The sequence below is a fragment of the Caenorhabditis remanei genome, chromosome X (genome assembly GCF_010183535.1).
Source record: "Caenorhabditis remanei strain PX506 chromosome X, whole genome shotgun sequence".
NCBI lineage: Eukaryota > Metazoa > Nematoda > Chromadorea > Rhabditida > Rhabditidae > Caenorhabditis > Caenorhabditis remanei.
Window position 1 is genome coordinate 11130522 of NC_071333.1, and position 23952 is coordinate 11154473.

The following is a 23952-nucleotide window of genomic DNA, read 5'->3' on the forward strand; positions in this document are numbered from 1 at the left end:
CCATCACCCACCCTAGTTAATATTTGCAATGGTATTTACCCGAAGAGACACGACTTAAAGTTTGAGACGCTTTTATTCTTCCGTCCTATTCTCTTATTATCAATGTTATGCTATACCGTTATGTTTCCATGATTAACACTGTACTATTTCAGGAACAAAAATGAATTTTGAATTTATGCGAACGCTGCACGGCTTCATCAATTTCATTCAAGTCCTGTTTGGATTCGCTGCTCTTTTTGCATGCTCTTTCATTTGGAGGGACACTGATCTCTACTTTCAATTCATTTACAAGGTAGGTCAAAATTAGGTTTAAAATTGTTAAATAAAACTTTTTTATTACAGTATTTTGGATGGCAAAGCGTGATTCTGGCTATTTTGTTCTTCACATGGATTTTTGCTGTGATGGTTTTCCTCTCAAACTTGTTCGATAAGGATGTTGTTGGAACTATTGGAAAATATAAGGTAAGACTATTTATTATACTTCTCTCTTTAAAAAAACATATTCTGTTATGCACTAGAAATGGGTTCACATTTAAAAGCACCCTTCTGAATATGAGTTTCCGCTCTTGCTCTACCTTAAATGGGATTATTATCTTCACAAGTATGTTCAGCATTCCTCACAACTATTATCTATCAGAAAACGCAAATTTTCTTTCCACCTTACGCAATATTCGTTTCAATAACATGATATACATTTCAGCTCCTCATCCTCTACGTCATCTGCTTGGTGTGTCTAATCATTTCAGCCTCTCTTGAGTCGTGGTATATATCGAGGTCAGGAACTAATGGAAAATATCCGGACCCCGTTTACCACCCACGTTTCATAGCTGTCACTGTGAGTTTTTTCATGCAAATTATTGCAAACCAAATGAATATAAATCTCATTTTCAGATCTTCAATTGGCTTCTCGTCGTGTCTTACATTGTTCTCATATTAGTCACATTCTTCTTTGTGTAAATCTTCGAATGGTTTCTTTTTTGATTTCCTTCCCTTATTTTTCTTCATATTACCCTCAATTTCAAATTCAAACATAATGCAATCTCCACAATCTCAAACCTCTGTCATTTTAAAAATTGTTTCGTTTAACTCTCACGAATAAAAAAGCGTTGCAAGTTTGGACCGGAAATATATTCAATTACTATATATAACACATCCTTTTTTCATCAGAAGATCCCAGCTCTCAAGCTTTGTGAGCCCCCAGTTTCCACTTCTCGAGTTGAGACTCACTCTGAATCACCAGATTGTCCGTTTTTTTTCTCTGCAGGAAACATTCATCACAAATGAAAAAATTGTGTTTTGCAAGAAAGATTAAAGCAAAAACGTTTCTTTTATCTCTTCTCGTTCCCCGTTTCTGCTCTCTGTGGTCCGAGTACAAAATCATTCCCCGAGGTAAAATTCTTCACCATTTATCAGGAGAAGTGTACGCCTTTTTCATGTGTCCTGATTTTTTGCAGCTCTTCTCTCGCGCAAAGTAGTTTTCTTGTTGCTGACTCTTTGAGCTCTGGTGGCATTTCAGATTGAAAAAGATTAGGAAAGAGCATGTAATCTCTTTTAATTTTTGGATACGGGAAAAAAAGTTTTTTAAAGATAAAAATGAAACACTTAGTGAAAACCTTATTTCAGAAAACGTTAGGATTAAATAATTAACTATTAATAACAATCATAAGAGTTTTTACGTCAACGATAGTTCCAAAGACTTTTAAGATTAGAAAACGCGATGAGTGGACGGAAAGCAAGAGATTTACGTGCCGACTCACTTGACTAATCTCGTGATCTGCCTAGAAAGGAGAGAAAGATGCGCGAGAAGAATCTTGATTGATTTCTTTAATTCCTCCACAAAAATATCTCTTCATTGCCATTCTGAGCCTGTTCCTTTTTTTGCCTCTTGGATTTTCACATGACATGCGTCCGAGAAAGTGGCCGAACATAAATTAGTCGTTGCCATCTTCATTACTCATTCATGCTAATAGAGCAACTCTCAACTTTCTTCAAGTTGTTTAGCCGCTATCTCGCATCTTCATTTTTTATTAACGTTTTGTGCCCTTCCACGCACACTCAACCACAAAACATTCCTTCTCGAATCTGTCTCTTTCAATCTTTGTTTTTGCTTTCAGAAAATGGATAGCCCAAAAAGTCCTCGCAGTCCAAAAGTTCTCTCCCACCATAATTCGATGAAGAGCTTGCGATCTGTGCGGAGCCAGAAAAGCATGCGCTCGTTGAAGAGTCAGAAAAGCACTCAAAGTATTCGCATATTCAATCATCATCATGATACTTATCAGACTTGTTTTGGATTCATGCATGTCAAGGTTAGTTTTTTATCTAATTATAGTACAATGTTATAACGTTTAACTCAATAATAAGTTATCAATTTTTTGTTTCTATTTTCAAAAAATTGGTTGTTTTCTCACATACACTATAGAGATATGTTTTTGACTCATAGAGTTGATGAAATGATTACAGTTGTTTGAAAATGTACCAGGCAATTCACTGAGCAATTCCGAAAAGTTCAGGCCTAATGAATTTTCTCAATGAAATTTCAATTTCATGGACTCTGTTTGTATCTCACAACTTTCTTCAGATAGCAACTTGTTCCATCGGATTTTTCGCCCTTCTTGCTGTGTGTCTAACTCTAGTTTATTGTGTATTTACTTCACAAGAGGTATTTTTTATAATTGTAATTATTGGTGCTGGAAGGTAATCATATTACAGCAACGCCGTCCTAATATGAAGCTTTATGCAATACCTATGATCGTCGTCATTATTGCATTACTGTATATGTTTGTTGGTATCTTACAACAAAAAGCTCACTTATTGTTTGCGTTCATTGCTTTACAGGTAAACATTTTTATACCCAAAGATCTGATTTCTGTTTCTATTTTTACACTGGTATTTACAGATATCCATTACCTTTGGAATTGCTGTCCTCATTGTTATCATTCTGATATCTGTCGCGTGTAACACAACACTGATTCTTAAATTTTTTGTGGATGTCTCTTTGTCTCAATCTGAATACAGTAAGTTAATGGTTCAAGTTTATGTTTCATATTTGTTTGATTCTAGCTAAAACTGCATTAACGGCACTGGTAGGCTTATCATTCCAACTCGGAATTCACATCTGGGCTCTGCGAGCTGTCTGTGGATGTTACCGATATTTCACCGATATTCACAAGTTCGAGGTCAGACAGGCACAATATGTCTAAACTTTTTCCGCTTATCTGTATATGCATCGATATTGGCAATCCACGTGTTAATTTTCACTCATTATTTTGATTTTTCGAACAAAAGAAATTTGCAATGCTTTATTATACACATATTTAGTTTGTTTTTAAGATTGAATACTTTATAAAAAAACCCGACCAAATGTACAATGTATTCAGAGCCCACCGAGATACAATTCTCCTCTGAAACATTATTTCTGTATTCTTCAGCTATTTGCAGCATGTAGTAATCGTTAGAATATACAGAGAATCATAATTATTCCGTTGCAAAGATGTTTCTCCGCCTTGACCTTCTATGATCAGCTTGTCCCCGTTTTTTGCAGTGTCCTGAAATGGAAATGTTCATTGATAGATAGTTCAGACTACAACTAAAGTATGATTTTATTAAAACAAAACTACGAAAATGAAATCATTCGTAGTTTACAGAATGGTTCAATGCCACCTGTCAGTTTACGGAAGCATACGTTTCAGTAAAAGACAAAAATAGTTCGCGACGCGGAAAACAATTCAAACCAAAATATAAATTTGAACAAAATGACAACTGACGAAATTTTAGGTGATCTTGATATTTTTCAAATTGTTCACTGACCTTTTCAATAATAGTATGATGCTGATTTTCCTAATCCTTTATATTTTTCCTAGAATTTTCTCCCATAAATGCTCATATTAATACGCGTGATACGAATCCTTCTATTTTTTATTTGTCCGTTCAAAGACTGCACTCTTGTTTTGGAAAGCATTCGAGAAAGTTACCTCAGGGTTCACGTATGACTGGACCGATAGCCTCAGTTGATCTTCTTTAAATCCGCTCGGACAAGATGATCCCATTTTCAAAACGCAAAGACGCTCGTCTGTCCAAGCTGTAATGATTATTCAAATCTTATAAGGAAGATGTAGATTTGCTCACATTTTTCAATCTTATTCGTCATTTGATGTGGCATTTGTGAAGAAATTATTGGAGCAGTTGATACAAAGCTACAAAACAAGAATAATACCAATGTGGTACATATTGTCGACGACTGTGACATCTCTGAAAATGGTAGTATTGAAAACAAGTTTTATACGCCTAACAAAAACACAATACGAGTTCCGGACACAAAGAAGTGGGCGGGAATCGATGGCAGACAGCTGTTTAATATTTGCATATAACCATATTCTAACAAAAATTGCTTCTGATTTTCTTGTTGATCGGTCAGAAAGCGGGAAGGCTTGCTGTTGAAAATAGAAAGTTCTAAATTTCAAAGTACCAGTGGAGCGTCATGAACTCCACGAAAATAGATAAGGTTGACGCAATAAAATGAATTATCATATGTCAAGAATGTATTTTTAGACTTTCAACCGCATTTGACCGGTCAAGTGTAGTTATAAATTGAATAAATAGTTTATATGCTTTGACCTATGGCAAAAATGGTTACGTTTGGATAACCGTTTGAATTGCTTTTTTTTCGGACAATTCAGGGAGGATTGAAAACAGTAAACACTGAAAGAACAAACCACTACGAAATTGGAGTGAACTCCGATCAGATAATTTCTGTTTTCTTTTTTCTTCCGTCGCCATGCAAAAAAATGAAGAAAATAATCTGGTCCTATTATTTAATCAAACTCATGTTTGTTCTTCGTACTAACTTGAGTTTTAAGTTCTCTTGAACTCATTTCACCTGTTTTTTCATTACAATAATTTATTGAAATAGAAGAGTTAGCACTGACACTTTGAAATTTCATGTAAAAACAGAACATGAAGAAAAAACACCTGGAAAAACATATGAAAAGATAGCTTCGATTTTAAGCTCAAATGGAAAGAAACTGGCAAAAAAAATTGAATAACTGGAATATCACTAAAGAAGAAGGAGTCATTTATATAACTAGGTTTTGGTGTCAAAGTTTGTTTCCCGCAATTAAAAGATAAGAAGGTGAAAAAGAAGGTTAGAACTGATAGAAGGCAAATGAATCATGTTTTCCCAATCGGAAATGATGAGTGCAAATGATGTGAAGTTTGAAAATAGAGAAGTTAAATTTGAGTGTGAACATCTGCTTTCTCGGCACTATTTATGAAGAGCTCCGATTGTCCAATAATCTGAAATTATGGAATTTTATAAATTTATAATAATTTGTAAAGCATCTCAATTTTGTGACTCACCTGATCAATATCAATCTGCGAATACATAACGTCTTGCACTGGTGCCAAAAAACTACCCGGAAATGTTGTACCATCATAATAATCATACTCGAGTTCATCACATTCGCTAAGAGAAGATTGGCCACGTGGTGGAAGTGGAGATTCATGGGATAAACAGGCACGAGCAGTTCTGAAAGGATATGTGTAAAAATGAGAAAACAATTGATTTCATACCTAGGAGTGCTCTGAACACTGAGTTGAATTCCAATGCTACGTTTGGCGACATAGTTCCTTGAACTGACATGAGTACTTTCTGTGTTCCCACTGCGAATCATCTCGGAATCATATCTAAAATGAGTTGAATTTAGATCTACTTTCTGTTTTAATTGTGTTACTTGTTATCAATCAGTGGAACTTCAGGACTTGTATTTCTTCTCAGGGACGCTGTTACCGCTGCACATACCAATGGAGGTATGAATATGATGCATATGAATATGATAGCTGAAACAAAAAGATATAAAATTCTGCTCGAATTATGGAAAGTGTTACCCATGATAGCTATGGCCATAGTTTCCGGACAGAAAGGTTGACAAGAATTGATTTTGGCAACGGTAGGTGAAGAATCAGCATCTGAAAAAAATACTTCATTGTCATTCTAACTTTCAGCATATATAATTTTTTACAATGTTCTTTTTTTTTCTGTTCCCCCACATTTCTTTTTGTTCTTCTTTTTCAATTCCAAGTTGTGAATGTGTTGCATTTTAATTAGAACATGAAGATGGCTTCTCGGACCCCTCGTCGTTTTCTATTCTCCCCCTTCTAGTTTCACTATCCCTTCCAATTTCATTCTTGTCAAAACCTTCTACACATGTCATTCTTGTTGTCTCAATTGCTGCTCCTACACCACCACCACCCAGTCCACATTTTTCGAGCCAAAAAGGAGCGAGAAAAGATAGAAATGCGTTTTGTCTGTGTCTCGCACAATTTAATAGGTCTAAGTTTACATGTCCCGACGAATGATGGCTAACTTGTCACCACATTCATAAGTAACTATTCCAAAAATCCAACGCTACTTGACTTTTGGAATGAAGTTTCTGTCAGAATAAATTATGAACTAGTACATTATACGGATGATATTATGTGGCAACAAAATTTGATGGATAACAGAAAATAAACATACCTCTAACAGAATACGACACGGTGAAACCATCATCAATCTGTTTCAGTCTTGCAGTGTCGTTACTTTTACTCCAAAGAACTACGAATATTGGTGCAGACATTGGAAGAGAGAACTGGTATTCTTGATGAGAATCAGAAGACCAAACCAATTCCTGAGATACTTTGAGTTAGATTTGTATGAGATATGATAAAATAACAAACCTGATATGGAGCTCTGAGGAAGAAAAACAGTTTTCCTTTTGCCTCTCCTTGCTTTTTCACAGTGAAATCTGAAATCTTGAATCCATCCATTTTCGGAAGAGTCCAAGTTTGGTTTCCTTCGCACATCCTACTATGCCTGAACAGAAATCTTTGGAATTTCGACAAGTGGGTAACTGTAGTTACCTTGAAGACGCAAAAAATGAACTTGCTTCAGATGACAATGCACATCCACACGAGCAGTTTGTGGACAGACTTTGTGGCATCATTGCTTCTGGACACTTTGCAAGCATGCATTCCTGTGTTTCAATCAGTGGTCCGTCACAATATTTAGATCTTTTTGGAACTGGTTCATTACAGAATCGTACTCTTCGCTGTCTCCCCATACCACAAGTTTCTGAGCAAGCACTCCATTCGCTCCATGCCGACCATCCTCCGACCTTCCTTTCAACTGCAAAACAAAACAATAGCTTTAAATTTGACTCTTTTTATTTGTGTTTTCTTTTCTTTTCTTTTAAGTATTTCCATTCAAATTTCAAACTTTCCCTGGGTGCTCCCGCTGTTTCAAATAGCTGACTAACATTATTATGCAGTCCAAACTAAAGTTATGATGAGACTATTTCAATGCAAAACAATCCACTTGAAATAAGAAGTGAATTAGCACACTTGACAGCTAGATTGAGAACCTTCCGACGACACTTTATAATAATGACGGAACGAATTCAGTAGAGGAAGTGACAGGGTCTTCTCTTCCGGCTCTTTTAAACAATACGAACAACTGATACAATCTAAATCCCCAGCCTCCAATAGAAACATGGAAACATCTTGTAGTTTTGACTTCCATGTTTGTTTGGTCTGTTCGCGCACCTATTAGCTGCATCTCTAAATATTGCTCGCATTCATTGTCACATCATTAATTCATTTGGTGCTCTTCCGACTAAAAGCTCGACAAAGGTCAAGTTGGGCGGTGTAGATCAAAACAATTGACAATGTTTCTCGACTTGGTACCATATTGTGCTCAAGAAATGGAGGCGCATCTGTATTCATGGAACACTAACCCAAAACACTTTCTTACTCAGTTTGATGAGCATTTCTGGGATAGCATGCATTGAAGATAATTATGTTTCAAATGAAGCTGTCTGTCGTCAGCGGTTTTTCCAATTTCCCCATTCTCCACATTGCCCTTTTCCGTTGATGGAATAATTACAGAGCGCATGGTGATCATCATCACCAGATGATGTTTGTTCAGTAATGAAGTACCTATTGTCGAAATAAAAAAAGTGATACCCGGTGTTTGCGGACTCAATGCTAATTTTTAATAATTTTGCATTGAGTCCGCAAACACCCGGGTATCACTTTTTTTATTTCGACAATATTTGACATGGATTGTTGCATGTCCAAGTGTCTCCTTGACCCTACATAGGTTCATCGGCGCACATCTGCTTCACGCGTGTCATACAATAGAAGCGCAGGTAACGGCTGTCGATAATTAGGAGCAGCATTTGCATGTGCTCGCGCATTCAGAGTGTCTTTCAAAAGAAAACATCTGCACTTTTTTGAAGAAGGAAGGAAGCTTTTGGTGTCCTACTGTGCATATGATTAGCGGCATTTGGGTGGAAGCAAACGCAAGAATTTATAACTCAATTTCAATTATTATGAATATCGAGAGTGGAAGAGAGAAAGCCGCAAATCAAGTTAACCATTGCAGCGTGAGATTCAAAAGCCAAAAGGGGACTATTAATTTATGAATTTATTGCCGCTCTATTATTAATCGCTTGATGCAAGTCAATATTCACATCTCGTCTCCCTCCAGTCTAAAAAACCGGAAGACTCCGGAAGTTTTTCGGTATCGCTTGCGGATTGTCTATCTCTCTGAGGTGGCCCCATTAGGTGTTGTCACCTGCTCAATTGGCTCGACGTCCTCCGTCTAAGACCCCCCTATCCACTTGCCTTCTCAATAGCCAAAGCCCCATATGCCAATGCCCTCGTTTACATTCGTAATATGCAAATTATTGTTGTTTCTTGCACAAACAAGAAACAAATCCCTTGGGTTGAAAGTGAAAAATAACGAAAAAGAAAAAAAACGCACCTGGTTCTGTACTGACACATACACTATGCCACGTGTGAGAAACTGAAGAATTCCGGTTGACAGATACTAATTCAAAGCAATACTTCTCATGGATGATATCAAATTGGGAGCAGCTGATTTTCAGAGAATTCATTTCCGGAGCGATTGCAATTTCCTCTGAAATTAAAAATTTGCAAACTGTCCCCATTCCCATTGTTTAGGTGCTCAATTTCAAAATGCGAGTTTCTAAACGCGACTCTTCTAATTAATAACGTTCCAGTTGCGCCGTTTCTGAGACGAGCAGCTCATCTGTTAAATCTTACGCATTTCAGGAAATGATGTGTTGCAATCGGTCACTCATTTCTCCTGCGCAACAATGGAATTGGCTTCTGAGTTACTGCACACTGGGGACCACTTTAATTGAAACGAACATTTTCAATCACGAAAACGAAACCAATTACGTCTTTTCATTTTAGGATGAAATGATGAAACACCTCCTACATACCGATATATACTGCTCCATCATCATGATTCTTTGCTCCTTCAGGTACCGCCAGAATTCGGAGCCGATAGTGTAAATGATCCATCGAGCATTCAGCTAAGTTCCAACCAATTGTGTAATCTGATTGACAATGTGGGAAGATACTGTCTTCACGTAATCTCAAAGCGTTTTGATTCGTTCGATTTACCACTATCCATTTGTCAGCCTGTAATATGTTGTGTGATTCATTTTTCTTCATAACTCACTTTTCAATTTGGTGTAGAGTGGACAAGCTCTTTCTCTTCTCACTACGCCGGATCTCATAAAACTTGATATTTATTATTGCTCGTTTCTTTTAATGGTTTATGGGGTCATGGTGACGGGTGGTTGGTCTCAGAGAGTGCTTGGTGAAACAACCCTTTTTCTCCGATAGTTTTTCTTTAATCTAGAGAAAAGGGCAATTTTCATTTCTCCAACTTTTTTCATTAGGCAAAAACCACATACACGTTTTTCTGCGCCTAAAGTGGTACTGGAAGGCACGCTTCTCGAACTCTCGAACCCAATGTCTCCGGGGAATTACGTCTTGCCTATCAATTCGGCTTCCATTAAAGGTGATGGAAATTTAGCCCACCACTTGAGTATTCTTCTCTCTCTTTTTTTGTGACCCACTCATTCTGTCCACACACACATCGCCACTCTTCCATTTATTGGGGGTAGAAAAAAATGGGAAGAGAGGAAATGAGCTGGTAGACATGTATAGAAAAAGCTGTGCGGAAGTACCATATAATCAAGACGCGAGATTTTTCCCCCTTCTTGTTTTCGACTACATTCATGATCGTGTATGGGGGCAGAGCATAACAAAAGAATATACAATCATCCTTTCGTACAACTATAGATGTCAAACCAACACGAAATCATCAAATATTCTAATTCTAACTTTAATTCCAAAGAAAACTAACAGGAAGACATAATGAAAAGAAATACTACGTTTTGGAAGAAAACAAAAGTCATCCGACCATCAATCATGTGTCGCGTGAAAAATCTCTACCACCTACCTGCACCGTATAATTGACCAGTGAGAGTCGAATTGACACACGATAATAGCCGGGGTCCGAGAAGTGCTTGCAACCAAAAATAAGGCTCGTCTTGGTGTCCTTCAACGTTTTTGCGACGGCGCTTACAGTTTTCCAACTGGATTCTTCTTCTCCGGGAAACACCTGCAAATATAGTTGTTGGGTTAATTAGTGGTGACAGATGCACTCACTTGGAAGGAACGATATTCGAGTTGAATATCTGAGACATCTTCTCGACATAATTTAGGGATAATGTGAACTGTCAGCTCGTTTAGCATTTCATGACTGCTCGGTGTGAAGATTTTGATGTCTGGTGGGGAAACGGCAAACTCAGATAGCTGAAAATTCTCCATTTGTTTTTTAATGAATAACATTGTCTTACTAGTTTTCCATTTTCTTCTAACCGATAGTCATTTGAAACTTGAAGAAAACATTCGCAAGGTATCACAGCTGTTTTGAACCGACAACTTGAGATATTCGATGCGTATATCGTGAACTGACTTGTGACGTTGGATGTTTCCACATATGCTTGAGAGTTTGCATGTGGAGTTGATGGTTTAATGAGAGATGGTAGTAAAGGAAGAGGTTCAATGGGGTGTAGTAAAAGAAATAAAAATAAGGGAAAGGTTTTGAAAACGACAGGCATCTGTTGTTTTTCTGAATTCAATGTGTCCTTCGCATCGCTTTCGGGAAAAGGGAAAAATCTGAAATAAGGGAGTTTAAGGTAGAAGGAGTAAACCGAATAAGAAGAAAGCGAGTCAGAGAGAAGGAAGAAATTGGTTTGGTTTCACGAGAGGTGTCGGCAACACTAATCTGCACTTGGTAACTACACGACGACGCGGGACCCCCGAAGCAGGTCTCTGTGACTGGACATATCGGATTACGAGAAGCGGAGGGAACGCTGCTTTGAACGGAATGAAAACACGTATCAATTACACGATTGTCAAGAAGGTTCTTCCAAAAATATATGGAAAAAATTTCGATTCGAAATGAGCATGCCGAAGAAGATAACCTGGATAATCATGGTACCGGGCGGCAATTGTGTAATGATTATAGAGAGGTGTAGAAAAGCTTGGGTAATGCGCAGATGTCTTATATGAGTCCTCTTCCTCTTAGAAGAAACGTTCCTAGCCCAATTTCTTACGGGACCGTTATAATTGTATTTGGGAATGGGTGTGCAACGACTGCTTAGCTGAAGATGGGAAGGGTGTTGGTAATTGACGACGAACGGATGGAGTCTTAATACTTTGAGACATTTAGAAATGACAATTTTGAAGATTTCATTTGAACATTTTGGAATTAAGAAAACTATGGTATGTCGTTAGAATGGTTTGTTTTTAGACACTACGCTGAGTGAATTAAACCTGAAAGAAAAAACACGCAATAACCCTTACTCGAGGAGTGATAATTATTCCTTGGTTTTCTCGCCTAATGAGAATTTTCAAGAACCACTCTATGTTCCCCACGCATACACACAAAAAAAGAGAAAAGCAAAAACCTAAAAACCTAAAAACAAAGAACATACCAATACATGAATTGATATTTGCGTATAAACCCGAACGCGGTAAATATGTAAGGAAATCAAGGCTCTCGGCTCATTGAGCCAACTCTATAGGTTAGAATTGTGCGATTTAAGGAGATTAGTGAAATGGCTTCAGAAGGCAGAGGAGAAGGAATAAGAATACAAAATAGAAAAGGAGGACAATAAATGAAATTCTTGATGGAAAAGTGCGATAATTCTTGAGTAAAAGTAAAGTGTGAATTTGATTACTTTTACGTATTAGGTATTAGAAATAAGAAGAGTGGAATAAAGAAATTGGGATGAAAATCGCTAAGTCTAATAGAAATTCTTATCTGATGTTGGACAAAGAAAAGCCGAGCGTTTTGAAAAATGTAGGGAAAGAACAAAAGTGAAAATATGGAAATGAGGGTATTTGAGAGGAATAGAAAGAAATGTTTGAAATGAGGGTTAAAAAAGAAAAACAAGAAAAACTGATGAATGTTTCAAAAATGTTTTCTTTGAAAAGCATTGAATGCTAAAGAATAGATGAGCCTTGATGGGAGGAGGTGGAGAGCGTCGAGCCGTAGAGGCGGAGTCGAGGGGGCCCCCCAACTAAATTGGCGGAGGGCAGCTAGGGAAGAGACACATACGGAGGAGCCACCACCACCACCTTCCGACAATGTTCTGTTATAATAACCGCTGACATTCATGAGTTATTCATTAATTTGTCAGGGCACAACATCCTACAATGAGAACGAATGATTGAGAGCTTGTTTGGAAGAAAAAGAAGCAAGAAGAAAAAAACCATCATTTGAATGAACGACCCATAGAAAAAATGGGCAGTAAGCAGGAAAAAAACAGAAAGGATATTTGGCAGAGACGGAAATGAGAAAATGTGGTAGAGCCAAGTACTTTTAAGGGAGCAGAAGAAGAGAAACATGAGTTTAGCGTCAATAATCCTTTTGTACTTTTCTGATGAATTCGAAAATTCTAAAACCGTCGGAGAACTATATTTGTAAGATTCATAATTTCAAATAAACACTCAATTTCACAAAAATGAATCTGCAGAACGTCTATTTGCCATGGTTTTATTCCGAACGACATTTAGTTCTTTTTTTCTGGAAAATTTCTCCGAAATGAAGACGCGACGCGTGGTGACACTTTCCCGGAAAAATGGAGTCGTGGCACACTTCGTTCTCGTTTTTCTTCCTCGTTCGAACTCACACGTTTTCAAAATCTGAAGGATGTTTCCAAAACCAAGAATCATTTTTCTGCAAGTATTTTGTGCGTCATTCCTTGTGCTTTCGCCAAAGTGCAAATTACTACACACTTAAAAGAAAATGTAAACAGTTTTCGTCTTTAACTAGGTACTGAAAACAAGCAACCTGGTCATTCAAGTGAACGATGTGTTCTTGTAAGGCTGTGGATTATAATAGGAGATAGTCCGATTCTACGCTTGCAAAATCATTGAGCACTAATATAGACACAATCTGCTGCCGCAGGGTGTTAATAAATTAGATATGCCTTTAACACAATCCGGCAGTAGACCGTGAACTTATGATATTAACTGAGGTATCTTTTTCACGGTTTTAACAAATTTGAGAACTACGCCCATAGAGTTTTGAAAAGTAGTAGCGCGGTGAAGGAAACAAGTTTGTTTTGAAGATTTGAGACGGTAATTATTTAAGAATTCATACTACTGTTAAACCTCTAATAGAGGAGCCCCCAGTAGCAAAAATTTAGAGCACAATATCTCTGCTTTAAGAGTTATCAAGTGTTTTCATACTGAAGAAATATTTTATAAATATTCAGCTATATTTTGTCTGTTGGCAATTGTTTAATAACTCCTTCATGAAAAAAGACATGCCACGGAAAATAAGCTTTGCTGAGGCACCTTTATTGAAGGTTTTACGGTAACATCCATCAAAGTTTTGTCAAAGCAATGATAAGACCTTGCTTATTTTTTTATCCGGGAGTGGGTGATTAGTATATACTGTTTCTAAAATTTTGATCGTTGCAGTGTCTGAATAAATTCAATTTCAGGTCAAACATAACTGTTTTAATCATTTCATCACATCTGATTAACAATTAGAAGGTGTGACCACGACCTCAATTTCCAACTCAATTTTTCAAATAGCCCCCCGCAGACAATCTGACATATCGTCGAGATGTTTCATTCAACAGGTGACGCGAGTGAAGTATGATCTTATCGCTCGATGCTAATAATACTCTCAGCGCTTGTGTTCAGGTCTTTCTCTTTTCCCCAGAATAATGCACTTTATCCCAGAAATTTCTATCAGATTGAGTGTATTCAGTGCGTTCTCTGGTCATATCAGTCAACAAAGACTTTTGATAACAAAGAACTGATTATTTCTAGTCCGATTGTTGTTAATTCTTAAAAGTAAAACAATTCACGTGAATGAATTGATATTTTATGCCGTTATGATCAAAGTTTTCAATAGTCATTGTGGTTTTTGAAACGAAGTGAGCAGAAATTTTGATACGTTCAAAAATAAGACAAATCAAGAAATCTTTGAAGTTTATTGGAAAGTTCGCAAATAAATGTTTTTATCGTTTTAACTTTTAGTGTCAATTGGAAATCATAACATGGAATAATTCCCAAGAAATTGGAAATAATACACCTCAATAGTTTGATCAAAATTTTGTCATTCTTATCATTTTCTCAAGTTCACTAAACATAGCAAATGGTGAATTAAAATAAGCAAATTATAACATCCAGTTTCTTCTTCTTCCGCTTTCAACTTGTCAATAAATGATCTAACGTTCAAAACAAATCAGCCAAGGCGACTAAAACGTAGCCCACAATGATCTGTATCATAAAAACAACGCCAGAGATCTTTCTGTCTCTTCAATCACTTGAGAAGTCATTCATTTGTGGCACACTCGCTTAAAACCTCGGCTACTATATGAGTATCAATAAAACAACTTCACTTGCTATGATCCAAAGTTTCACTGCGTCACATCGTTTCGTTTTTTTATTAAACAACATTTGTCTACATGTGATTACAGCATGGGTGGGGCCAATTGTGAATACGAGTGATCGATGTCACTTCATTCATTGCGTTCCATTACATCATTGATCTGTGTTCCATCTTACTAATTCGCAATGTGTTCTTCAGCCCCAATTTTCTGTTCACTTCCTTCTTATTTCCTATTCATTTGCTTTTATTGTGATTTCTTGGTTAAGGTTGCACTCTTGTTGAAAAACCATGCTTAGCAATACTGCAAGGTCGTAAATTCTAAAACCTTGAAAAAAAATTTCACCGACAAAATCTGATCTGTGATCGATTCTCAGAATAAAGAAAGAGATCGGGTCACATTAGTACATCACTGAATCAAAATGACGTATAAGTGCTACTGAAACTATAGGTGTATACAAGTTAATATGAAACGTGAAAAACAGGATCAAATAGTCTCTCCAGACAAATTTGAAACTTTGCCCGATTCTTTGCACTAATTTCCTCCAGAGTTCAAACCTTCATTTTTAAAAACAAGTCTTTTTCGTCTGTCTTGTCAGTTGTTTCTCGCCACTCTATCGGCTTTTCACGCAAGATACAACACACGTTGAAGATAGGAGAGACGCAAAAGACACAAAAAGAACCTTTTTTATATTTACACATTTATTCATTACGAATTGACTTCACTTTTGAAGTGTTTCCTTGTTGTTTCTTTTGATTACTTGAGTTTTGATTGTTTCCTGAATAGGCAACCATTTTCTGGTCGAAGAAAGTTCGAGAACACAAAACTGTCTATTTAACAAATTCGGATGATTTCATCTGAATGAAACATGAGGTTCACTGTTTTTGTTTTCAGGTGTTTTTTGAATCATAAGATTTAGTTTGTTGGCAATATAAAGTCATTGTGAAGTTTTAGAAAGAAACTTTCTCACAATAACTTCTTTTCTTTTTTCAATGACTTTTCAATTCGATTGACCAATATTAGAAGATCAAATGGGGTATACAATTAATATGAATATTAAGAACCAAATTGATACTTTTAAACTTATTGTGTTTGTTGAATTTTTATCATTCAGAACTTGTTGACTGCTGGTCAAACTACAAGTATGATTTGGAAAAACTTGTTATTTAAAGCGTTATAAATTATTTTCTATCAAGTACTTTTGCGATGAAACATTTCTTTGAGAACAAGTTTTGTTCAAAACTTTGTGTAATTATGATTTACGTTCTTTCTCTCACTAACCCTAACTATGCAACATACATACAACATGCAGCTTGATCGTTCTCATGTTCCAAATTGAGAAGGAGTTTGGTTGTTTTTTTGAGGATCCATTTTTTGAGACACCACAAAAACAGACGAGATAGATAGATACCCATCATTTTCTTCGTTTTTTTGTTTTCTTACTTGATCTCGTTAAATTGCTAGTACTCTTTCTATTTCTAGTTCCTTGTTATTCATGAAATTTAAGTAGTTGATATAAGATATTATTCTATATTTGAAACTCCCCATTTTTATTTCTTATTATTCTGTTTTATTCTCGGCTTCTATAGTAGATTTTCATTTTTGGTCACAGGTGTTGTTATTCAGAAAAATTCAACACGAATCTTATGACTCGTACTATTTAACATCTGGTAGACAGAAATTGGAAACAAATTTTCGCAGAAGTTTCTTTGTTCTTGCTTGTTTTCCTAGACACATTTCCACACGAACACCTGTTTTTTGTACCATGCTGATGTTTTGCCCTTTTACGTTGTTTTCTTTGAAGTTTGGTTTTTCCGACAACTTTCTATGACGTGATTGTTTTAGAATTTCAGTTTCAGATATTCAAAACTCTACATCTGCAATATCTACCTAAAAATGAACTCAATCGGACACGACGGATTCTTTCATCACCATGATCATCATCACCATGACGATCACGAACATCAACATCCAGTAGATCTTATGAACCCTCCGGTATGTTTTATCTTTCAAAGTACATATATTTCACTTTCGTTCGTTTCTTATTTTCTTTTTTTATGTTTCTTTTCTTTTGATGTTTCCAACGAACAATGCGACTATAAAACATACATTTCGTTCGGAATCGGTTTTCAGAGAAGAATTGTCCTGTTGAAAGCGAACACATGACGATTCCTTTTCTGTTTCCATATAGGAAAAGCTGATCGTTAGTCTAAGCTAATATACAATGTAGGCTAGAGATTATTTTTGATTGTTACAAAATTCAAAGTCTCCCAATCTGTCTGGACATCTGACCTTTGAATGTTTGACCAAAATATGTAGATATAAAGATAGATAATGCAGATGAGAACAACACATATGAAATATCCATGAACTACACTCATACACTTTTCACATAGTTTTACAAACGTTTGATCAGGTTTTTCCCTGTCTTACAAGAATAAATCATTTTGAAGAAAATTTCCTATCCGAAAAATGGAAAAAAACCAACATGTAACATAATCCTCTAATCTCTGCATTCAAATGTAGAAGCCATTCAAAGTTAGTTTGAATGACTTAGAAAAGTAGAAGGATTTGTAAAAACCATAAAATCCTGATTATATCCAAGACAAGAACACTCTATACCCTCCACGATTAACGTGAGATTCAAAGTTCACATAAACAAGCGGCACGCATTAAAAAGCGTGCAAATGTTTATTTTCTCCGGAAATTTAAAATTTGCTCAGCAGCTCGTAGATGTAACCGTTTCTGACGGACTACAATTAATCGTCATTATGTTTTCTGTTTCTATCTGCAAGTTGTATTTTTCTTTATTTTTAGAAATCACACATCAATTTTTTTTTCTATTCTTAAGACTCAACAATAAAATATTCAGAAAGTGTCTCTCCGCACAATGAGCAAAAGTGACCCGCACCTCGACATTCCACATTTTCTCGTCAGTCAGGATGAAGGTACTCTTTTTATCTCTCCCACACTCTTCACTCATTCCCATATATGTTGATGACCTCCTGGGTCGCACTTTTCATAAATTTTGTTGTTGTCCACTGTCTGTCGCCTGCACATGGCCCGCCTTGTTTTTTGTCCTCTCCACCCTCTCCGCCCCTATTTGTGTCAAAACAGAACCTCGAGGCTAGCTCTTTTCACTCTGCCCCCTACCGATTTTCACAACAACTTTCAATCGAGATCGATTACCAATTTCATTTTCGATCCGATTCTTTATTCAAACCAATTTTCGAATACTACCTTTTGCATCAACCATTTTTGCTCTCATCTTTCGTCTACAATCTGAAATTCTGAGAAGTTCTGAAATTCTGATTGCTGGTATCTTTATCAAAAAGCTGAAAAATGGACCCGAAACTTCACAAACTTTTGATGGCCAACCACCTTTCGAAACATCATGAATATTCTGGATGTAATCTCCAATAAAACATCCCACCAGGTTTCAGACTGACATTTGCAATGTTTCAGCTCATCCGTCTCTTAACAAGATCATGTCCAACTTGCAACACGTCCACGAGGGACTCAAGACACCTGTGTCCTCGCATCCTAATCTCCAGGTAACCCGAGTTTCTAGAACAAAGAGTCATATGTTCAATGATTACGAAATTCTTAAAGACACTCGTTTTTTGTTGACTCCTTTTGGAGAGAAAGTTCCGTGTGTCTGCTTTCTGTTTTTTGTTCCCATCAACCAAAAAACCAATTGTCTTGAACTTTTTTCCATAAAAAAGACTAAAGATTATAAAACATTTAAGTTGTGAACAGAGAACCTAGATTGAAGTAAAAAAAACAGACTCAAACGTCTCGTACTTTGCAGGCGCTCCGTCGTGAGAACGAGTTCCAGGATAAGAACGTCAGGTCAGTCAATTTATCAAACTGGGCCCCGTTTAGTTCCTCAATCCTAGTCTTCTATGAATGTGTTTATCGGAAATGTGTGACGCAGGCACAGATGAAGAAATAGTTTACGCAGACATTGCAGCAAAAACAGAGTTCAAACAATGCTTTTTTTTGGGGCGGGAGGACTCGCACTGAGAAAAGTAGAAAAGGATTGCCAAGTTGGGTACATTCAGAAACGTTTTTACCCTCTTTTTCTTGGCGGTTTCTTTTCTTCTCTAAATCAGTTTTTCTAAAACATCAGAATTAGATGCTCTTTCATTTGTGTTTGCCAAGAGATTTAAAAAAAGTAGTGCGCAACAAATGCCCTTTAGATCCCCAACAGTATTCCTGTCAACAAATTCAAATTTTAATTTTATTTGGGTAGTTACAAGTCCAGCCTGAAGTCTAGACAACATCCAAATCTCTGGTCTCATTTATTCAAGTATTACTGTATCTGCAACCAGGAAGGATCTGATTTCCCGTTAGCTATTTTCTACCGTAATCCAAATCAGAGCACGTTTTAGGAATTAGCATTCAAAGATAATCCTGTCGGAGATAATCTAAAATCTTTGTTTTGAAAGCTCATCCCCTTCGTCATATTCCATATAAAAAGGTAGCCAACGGAATCTCGAAGTCCTTTTTTGCAGTCTGTAGTCTACGCACCGGTCATCTTTATCAAATGCCCTTTCCTATCTGATTTAATTCAGCAAATGATAAGATTGAATCGGCGAAAACTTCCCTAGAAGAGTTTCCTCCCTTGTTTTTAAAAAAGATAATCTCATCTTCTTTTTCATACCACACTCGCCGTTGTCGGTCTGATTTTTTGAACCAATGACGACGTGCGATCGGTCGTTAGAAGACGTTTGATTCGTCCAGGAAACCCCTTTTTCGATCAAGGCAGTTATAAACATCGTAGACCGCGTGGAGAAGACAAAAAATGTTGAAGAAGACGAGTACAATGATGGCGTGCGTCTGTCATTGACAAAACAGACGTAGAATTAGGAGAAACACCGGAAGTTGTAGATTTATTATCACGATGTTCATAGAAAGTGAGAAGGAATTCGAAATTAGGTACACAGTCTCCGGATCATAAACGAAAATCAAAGGTTCAAAGACCTGTCTCTCTGTTTCATGCTGACTGATATCTCGTGCTCTCTTATTTGAAATTTAAACATCTTGGTCACACATTGGTCATCGTTTGTTTTTATTTTCAAAACTTTCAGATAGTGCATTATCAGATTTTCAATTGTTGTTGGCACTTGTAACAATGGGAAAACGAGAGATAGAAATTGTAGAAAAAAAAATTTTGGAACAGGTGAAACTGTTGTAACAAGGCAGATAAACGTTTTGCAATTTAGCCCCTACTCCAAATCCTTAGCAAAATAAGTTTCCCTGTCGAGGTCAAGAGGTTTGAAGGTTTGAACTTGCTCATTTGCTTGCTCATCGGCGTGAGCACTGACCCGGCCTCTAACCTCTTGCCTCCGTGCTTCTTCTCTTTTTTTCTCTTTTCACCAGCGAAAAAAGTTTTTTTCATTGCGCACGTTTTCTTCGAGCTTCCTGCAACAGCTGATGGCATCTTCTTTACCAACGTGTTCGTTTTTCTCTGTGACGTTAGTTTTCGTTCCGAAAATTACAGTAGCCCCGTTGTGTTGGTTTGATCGCGTTTCTTCACCCAGTTCTCCCTTATCATCTTATCTAAAAACTTGTGAAAAACAACAAAAAACCAAATTTCAACGACAACGACGGAAATGGGGGGGGGGGGGGGGGGTATCCTCTCCTGATGTCCTCGCGTGGCTGAAGAATTGCATCAGAATCACTACGTCTTCTGTGTCATATGTTCGAAAGACCATGCAGAACAAGATCATTTTTGCATCAGGAATGCAGGAAACTGATTGAGAGAGAAAGAAAATGTAAAACGACCGGACCAAACACATAGAACAATGAATTACCGGGGTAAACAAGACGAGATCCAATGAGTTGCTGGAACTGATGTTTGTCCCAATTTGCTGCTGACGGGTTGTTTTTCTTTTTTTCGTGGTTTGCAGCTTCCTGGTTGGCCAGAGTCTTCCTAGTTTCTTCTAGTAGTGTTTTGATTCAAAAAATATAAACGTTTGTATGTTTTGTTTAGTAAAAAAGTCAATAGAAACAGTTTTTAGTCTTCAGTTTTCAATTCATTCTTTGCAGTGTTCCATGTGGTGTTTTCATTCCGTGGCTTTAACGACTTTGTTTTCTCACCGAGTCCATTTGTTTAGTTGAAACTACTAGTTCACTACTACGATTGAGTGTAATACCTCAATTTCTCATGAAGAAATTTTTTCAAGGAATTTCATGTTTGAAAACTTCTTTCCCGGTTGCACTCTCTTTCTCATCACTTTTCTGCTCGTTTTCTTTTATCTCTTTTCCACTCGAAAAATACTCATAATGTACCCAAACGACCCTCCGTCTAGGTGCAATCCGCTCATAAAACGATCTCGTTTTTGTATTTCCGTCTTGAGTGATAAAGAGTAGCCCCCTGAAGTCTGATTCTCAAACTGCGCAGACCATAAATTTTGATTGTCTTCATTCCCAACCGTCTCAATTCCTTTCCTATCAATTTCGAAGAAAAAGATTGCGTGGAAAGATGTAAATGTGATAGACATCGGTCTAGGAAAAGAAAGTCGAAGGTAGTTCAGTAGTCAACAAGGGTAATTATAGCAGTCTTGCATTGTCGTCGACGAAACACGTTGTTTATTAATTTTCCTGAACAATGATGCAGAGATAAGCAAGAGAAAATAAGAGACCAATTGGAATGGGCACGCTTCACTTTGTGATCATCTTGTTCAACTAATGATCGCTAGTAGTGTGAAAAAATAAGCAACATGATAGTGTGTGAAAAAGAAAACAAAGAAGTTTTTGGTTCCGGTCTCCTAGATTCTAGTTCTCAAACAAAATGTTCAATTTTCATTCGAACTCATCAATAATATTCATTTGGCGATCCCTGTACTTTTTCAAAAGTAACGCCTGAAAACTGCCTAATCACCCGAACATATGTTTCACACCGTACTCCTTCACCTGATCTTTGCCAGAACATATGACGACGAAATCAGTCGCCACGTGGGTCTGCCGGATGTTTCGTCACAATACAAAAAGTCACGTGGTGTCCCGATTTGCACGCACACAAGTAGTACACCCTGGGAGGTGTGTCCCCGGGCGCCGCCGCTTTTTCTCGTTTTTTTGAGTCTGATGTCAGAGAAACAGTCGAAATACACCACGTGGGGCTTCGGGTTCAGCATACACCCAGGATACACTGTGACCAGTGTTGGGCACAAGGGAGTCCAGAAATTGAAGCATCGGAGAGGATATGTATAGATGTGGGGCTCCGATTTGTTCAAATAAACACACATACTGCGCGCGAAAAAAGAGCATCGGATGGAGCTCTTTCGCAATGCAATACTTTTCTGTCTTTTTTGAGAAATGACGTTGCACAACAAACACTGGGTGTGTTTCTTCATTTTCTCCTACTCGCTATATCTAGCTTCCAACTAGACTCTCCCCAGAGTAACAAATTGTGTGCTCGTTCCTTATTTGGATGTCACGAGGAGAAAAAGCACCCATTGCGTTCTCACTTGTGTAGTCTCATTTTGCTTCCTTTAAAAATTGCATCACGCCACGTCAGCCCATGTTTTTCTTTTTCTCGTCTGATGTAATTGAGTTCTTTTCCAAGGAAGACTTCTTTCAACTCAACCCAGCACCAACTGTTATCACAACTGCTTCCTACCACCCGCCGAAAAAAATTGTTCTTAATCTTTTGAACTCGAATCTTCTTTTTTTCGTCTCGACTTTTCCATGTTGCTTGTCTTCTGCAGTAATAATCCTTCGAAAATCCTTCTCAAACTATTTTTAATGATAACACTCAACTTTTGTGACTGTCATTATCATTGTCATTATCAGTGAAATAGGTCAAGAGCAAAGGAAAAAATGTGAAGTGGCGGTACGTGGCGATGGTAAGATTAAAAGTTACAGGCGGAGAGTTGTTGTTTTCGTTTCGATCTTTTCATCTGTTGATTACCGACGATCGAAATTCAACAAATCAACGAACGATAAAGTATTTCATTGACAGGCAGACCGCCAGCCTAACACGATCATATGTCTCCACGTGGGGGTCTTCACTACCGCCTACAAAAGAAAGAAAAGCCGGAAAGAGAAAAACTAGTCATCGCAACGTTGAAATACCTCTTTTTATTCACTGCAACAACAAACCAGCTAGTCCTGATTCCAGAACACATTTCATTTTCCACCACGTGTGTTCTGTCTAACCTTCACTCTTCAGTCTTTAATTCTGATTTATGTATTCTGAAAGGGAACGTGCAGATTTCAAAAAAACAAAAAGTCCTGCCTCTCTGCCTATGTGTGTGCAACCTGAAAACCAGCAGGCTATTTACTATTAATGTAGTCTCTCACGAATTTCATTCCGTGTTGTTTTTCAAGCTGGAGTTGACTTTTGCTCCATTTCAAAAAGTCATCAAGATAGCGCTTATCTGTTTTCTTCTAGAAGTCACAGTTGTTTCACTCTGGAACTGATTAGATAGGTACCGCTGGACAATTCAATCGGCCCAGTTTGGGACAGTTTACCAACGACGACTGTTAGCACTTCGCCGAGTGTGTGGTGATTTTCCTTATATTCTCAGCAATTTTCATTGTACCCTTTTTTCTGAAGTCAAGAATTAGTGTCGTCACAATGGAACCAGTTAGTCAGTTAGTCCCTGAGAACGGTGACATCACCGAGGCCGTACGCACGCCACACTGTTTCTGATTCCTGATGCTATTCACCAGACGAATCCGGCTTCGTCCTGTGCAAATACATTCCACATTTCACTTCCACCCACCTAAACGGCCCTGATATATATGTACAGTCATTCAATTCCATTTCACTTATTCTTCCTCGCCCAATTTGACTCTTACTTGCTTCCGCCCCCCTGAATATTGTAGTATGAGGGGGTGTACGAACACAGTCGTGTGACTCTCCGTCCGGTCTGGGAAGAAAAGAAATTGACTAAGAAAGTGTACCCATGACGTGGTCGTTAGCGGGAATATGAGTGCGGGAAAATCAAACTAAAGTGACGATAAAAAGGAGAAACTTTCCAAACTTTGGGTGCACTCAATGTCAGCCTGTCTTTCTTATCTGCTTTTCTTTTTTACAATTTTATCTTTTTTGTTAAATGAGAGCACGAAGTTTAATTGTCAATGTCACTCAATTTGATTAGCGTTAACACAAAATCAGCACTTTTCTACATCGGAATCATATTGCATAAGCCTAAGGTTAACAGGA

At 37.3% G+C, this 23952-nt stretch overlaps 5 protein-coding genes across 5 annotated transcripts; 3 read left to right on the plus strand and 2 right to left on the minus strand.

Moving 5' to 3' along the window:
- Nucleotides 1–160: 160 nt before the first annotated feature.
- Nucleotides 161–957, plus strand: GCK72_024195 (uncharacterized protein; the record flags this gene model as incomplete). The annotated part of the gene is made up of 4 exons (XM_003118238.2): nucleotides 161–292; nucleotides 343–462; nucleotides 701–835; nucleotides 892–957. The coding sequence occupies 4 exons, from the start codon at nucleotides 161–163 to the stop codon at nucleotides 955–957; spliced, it is 453 nt and encodes a 150-aa protein (XP_003118286.1).
- Nucleotides 958–2117: 1160 nt separating this feature from the next.
- GCK72_024196 (uncharacterized protein) lies at nucleotides 2118–3200 on the plus strand (the record flags this gene model as incomplete). The annotated part of the gene is made up of 5 exons (XM_003118222.2): nucleotides 2118–2306; nucleotides 2579–2659; nucleotides 2710–2835; nucleotides 2897–3014; nucleotides 3061–3200. 5 exons carry the CDS (start codon nucleotides 2118–2120, stop codon nucleotides 3198–3200), a joined length of 654 nt encoding a protein of 217 aa, XP_003118270.1.
- Nucleotides 3201–3428: 228 nt separating this feature from the next.
- On the minus strand, nucleotides 3429–4246 carry GCK72_024197 (uncharacterized protein; the record flags this gene model as incomplete). Its single annotated transcript, XM_053735764.1, has 3 exons — nucleotides 3429–3545; nucleotides 3972–4078; nucleotides 4126–4246. 3 exons carry the CDS (start codon nucleotides 4244–4246, stop codon nucleotides 3429–3431), a joined length of 345 nt encoding a protein of 114 aa, XP_053579330.1.
- A 980-nt stretch (nucleotides 4247–5226) lies between these two features.
- On the minus strand, nucleotides 5227–10876 carry GCK72_024198 (uncharacterized protein; the record flags this gene model as incomplete). The annotated part of the gene is made up of 13 exons (XM_053735765.1): nucleotides 5227–5292; nucleotides 5356–5524; nucleotides 5569–5682; nucleotides 5730–5835; nucleotides 5884–5964; nucleotides 6515–6665; nucleotides 6715–6850; nucleotides 6898–7162; nucleotides 8801–8956; nucleotides 9285–9486; nucleotides 10316–10477; nucleotides 10525–10671; nucleotides 10835–10876. 13 exons carry the CDS (start codon nucleotides 10874–10876, stop codon nucleotides 5227–5229), a joined length of 1797 nt encoding a protein of 598 aa, XP_053579331.1.
- Nucleotides 10877–17664: 6788 nt separating this feature from the next.
- Nucleotides 17665–19168, plus strand: GCK72_024199 (uncharacterized protein; the record flags this gene model as incomplete). The annotated part of the gene is made up of 4 exons (XM_053735766.1): nucleotides 17665–17722; nucleotides 18240–18328; nucleotides 18586–18626; nucleotides 19042–19168. 4 exons carry the CDS (start codon nucleotides 17665–17667, stop codon nucleotides 19166–19168), a joined length of 315 nt encoding a protein of 104 aa, XP_053579332.1.
- Between the last annotated feature and the right edge of the window lie 4784 nt (nucleotides 19169–23952).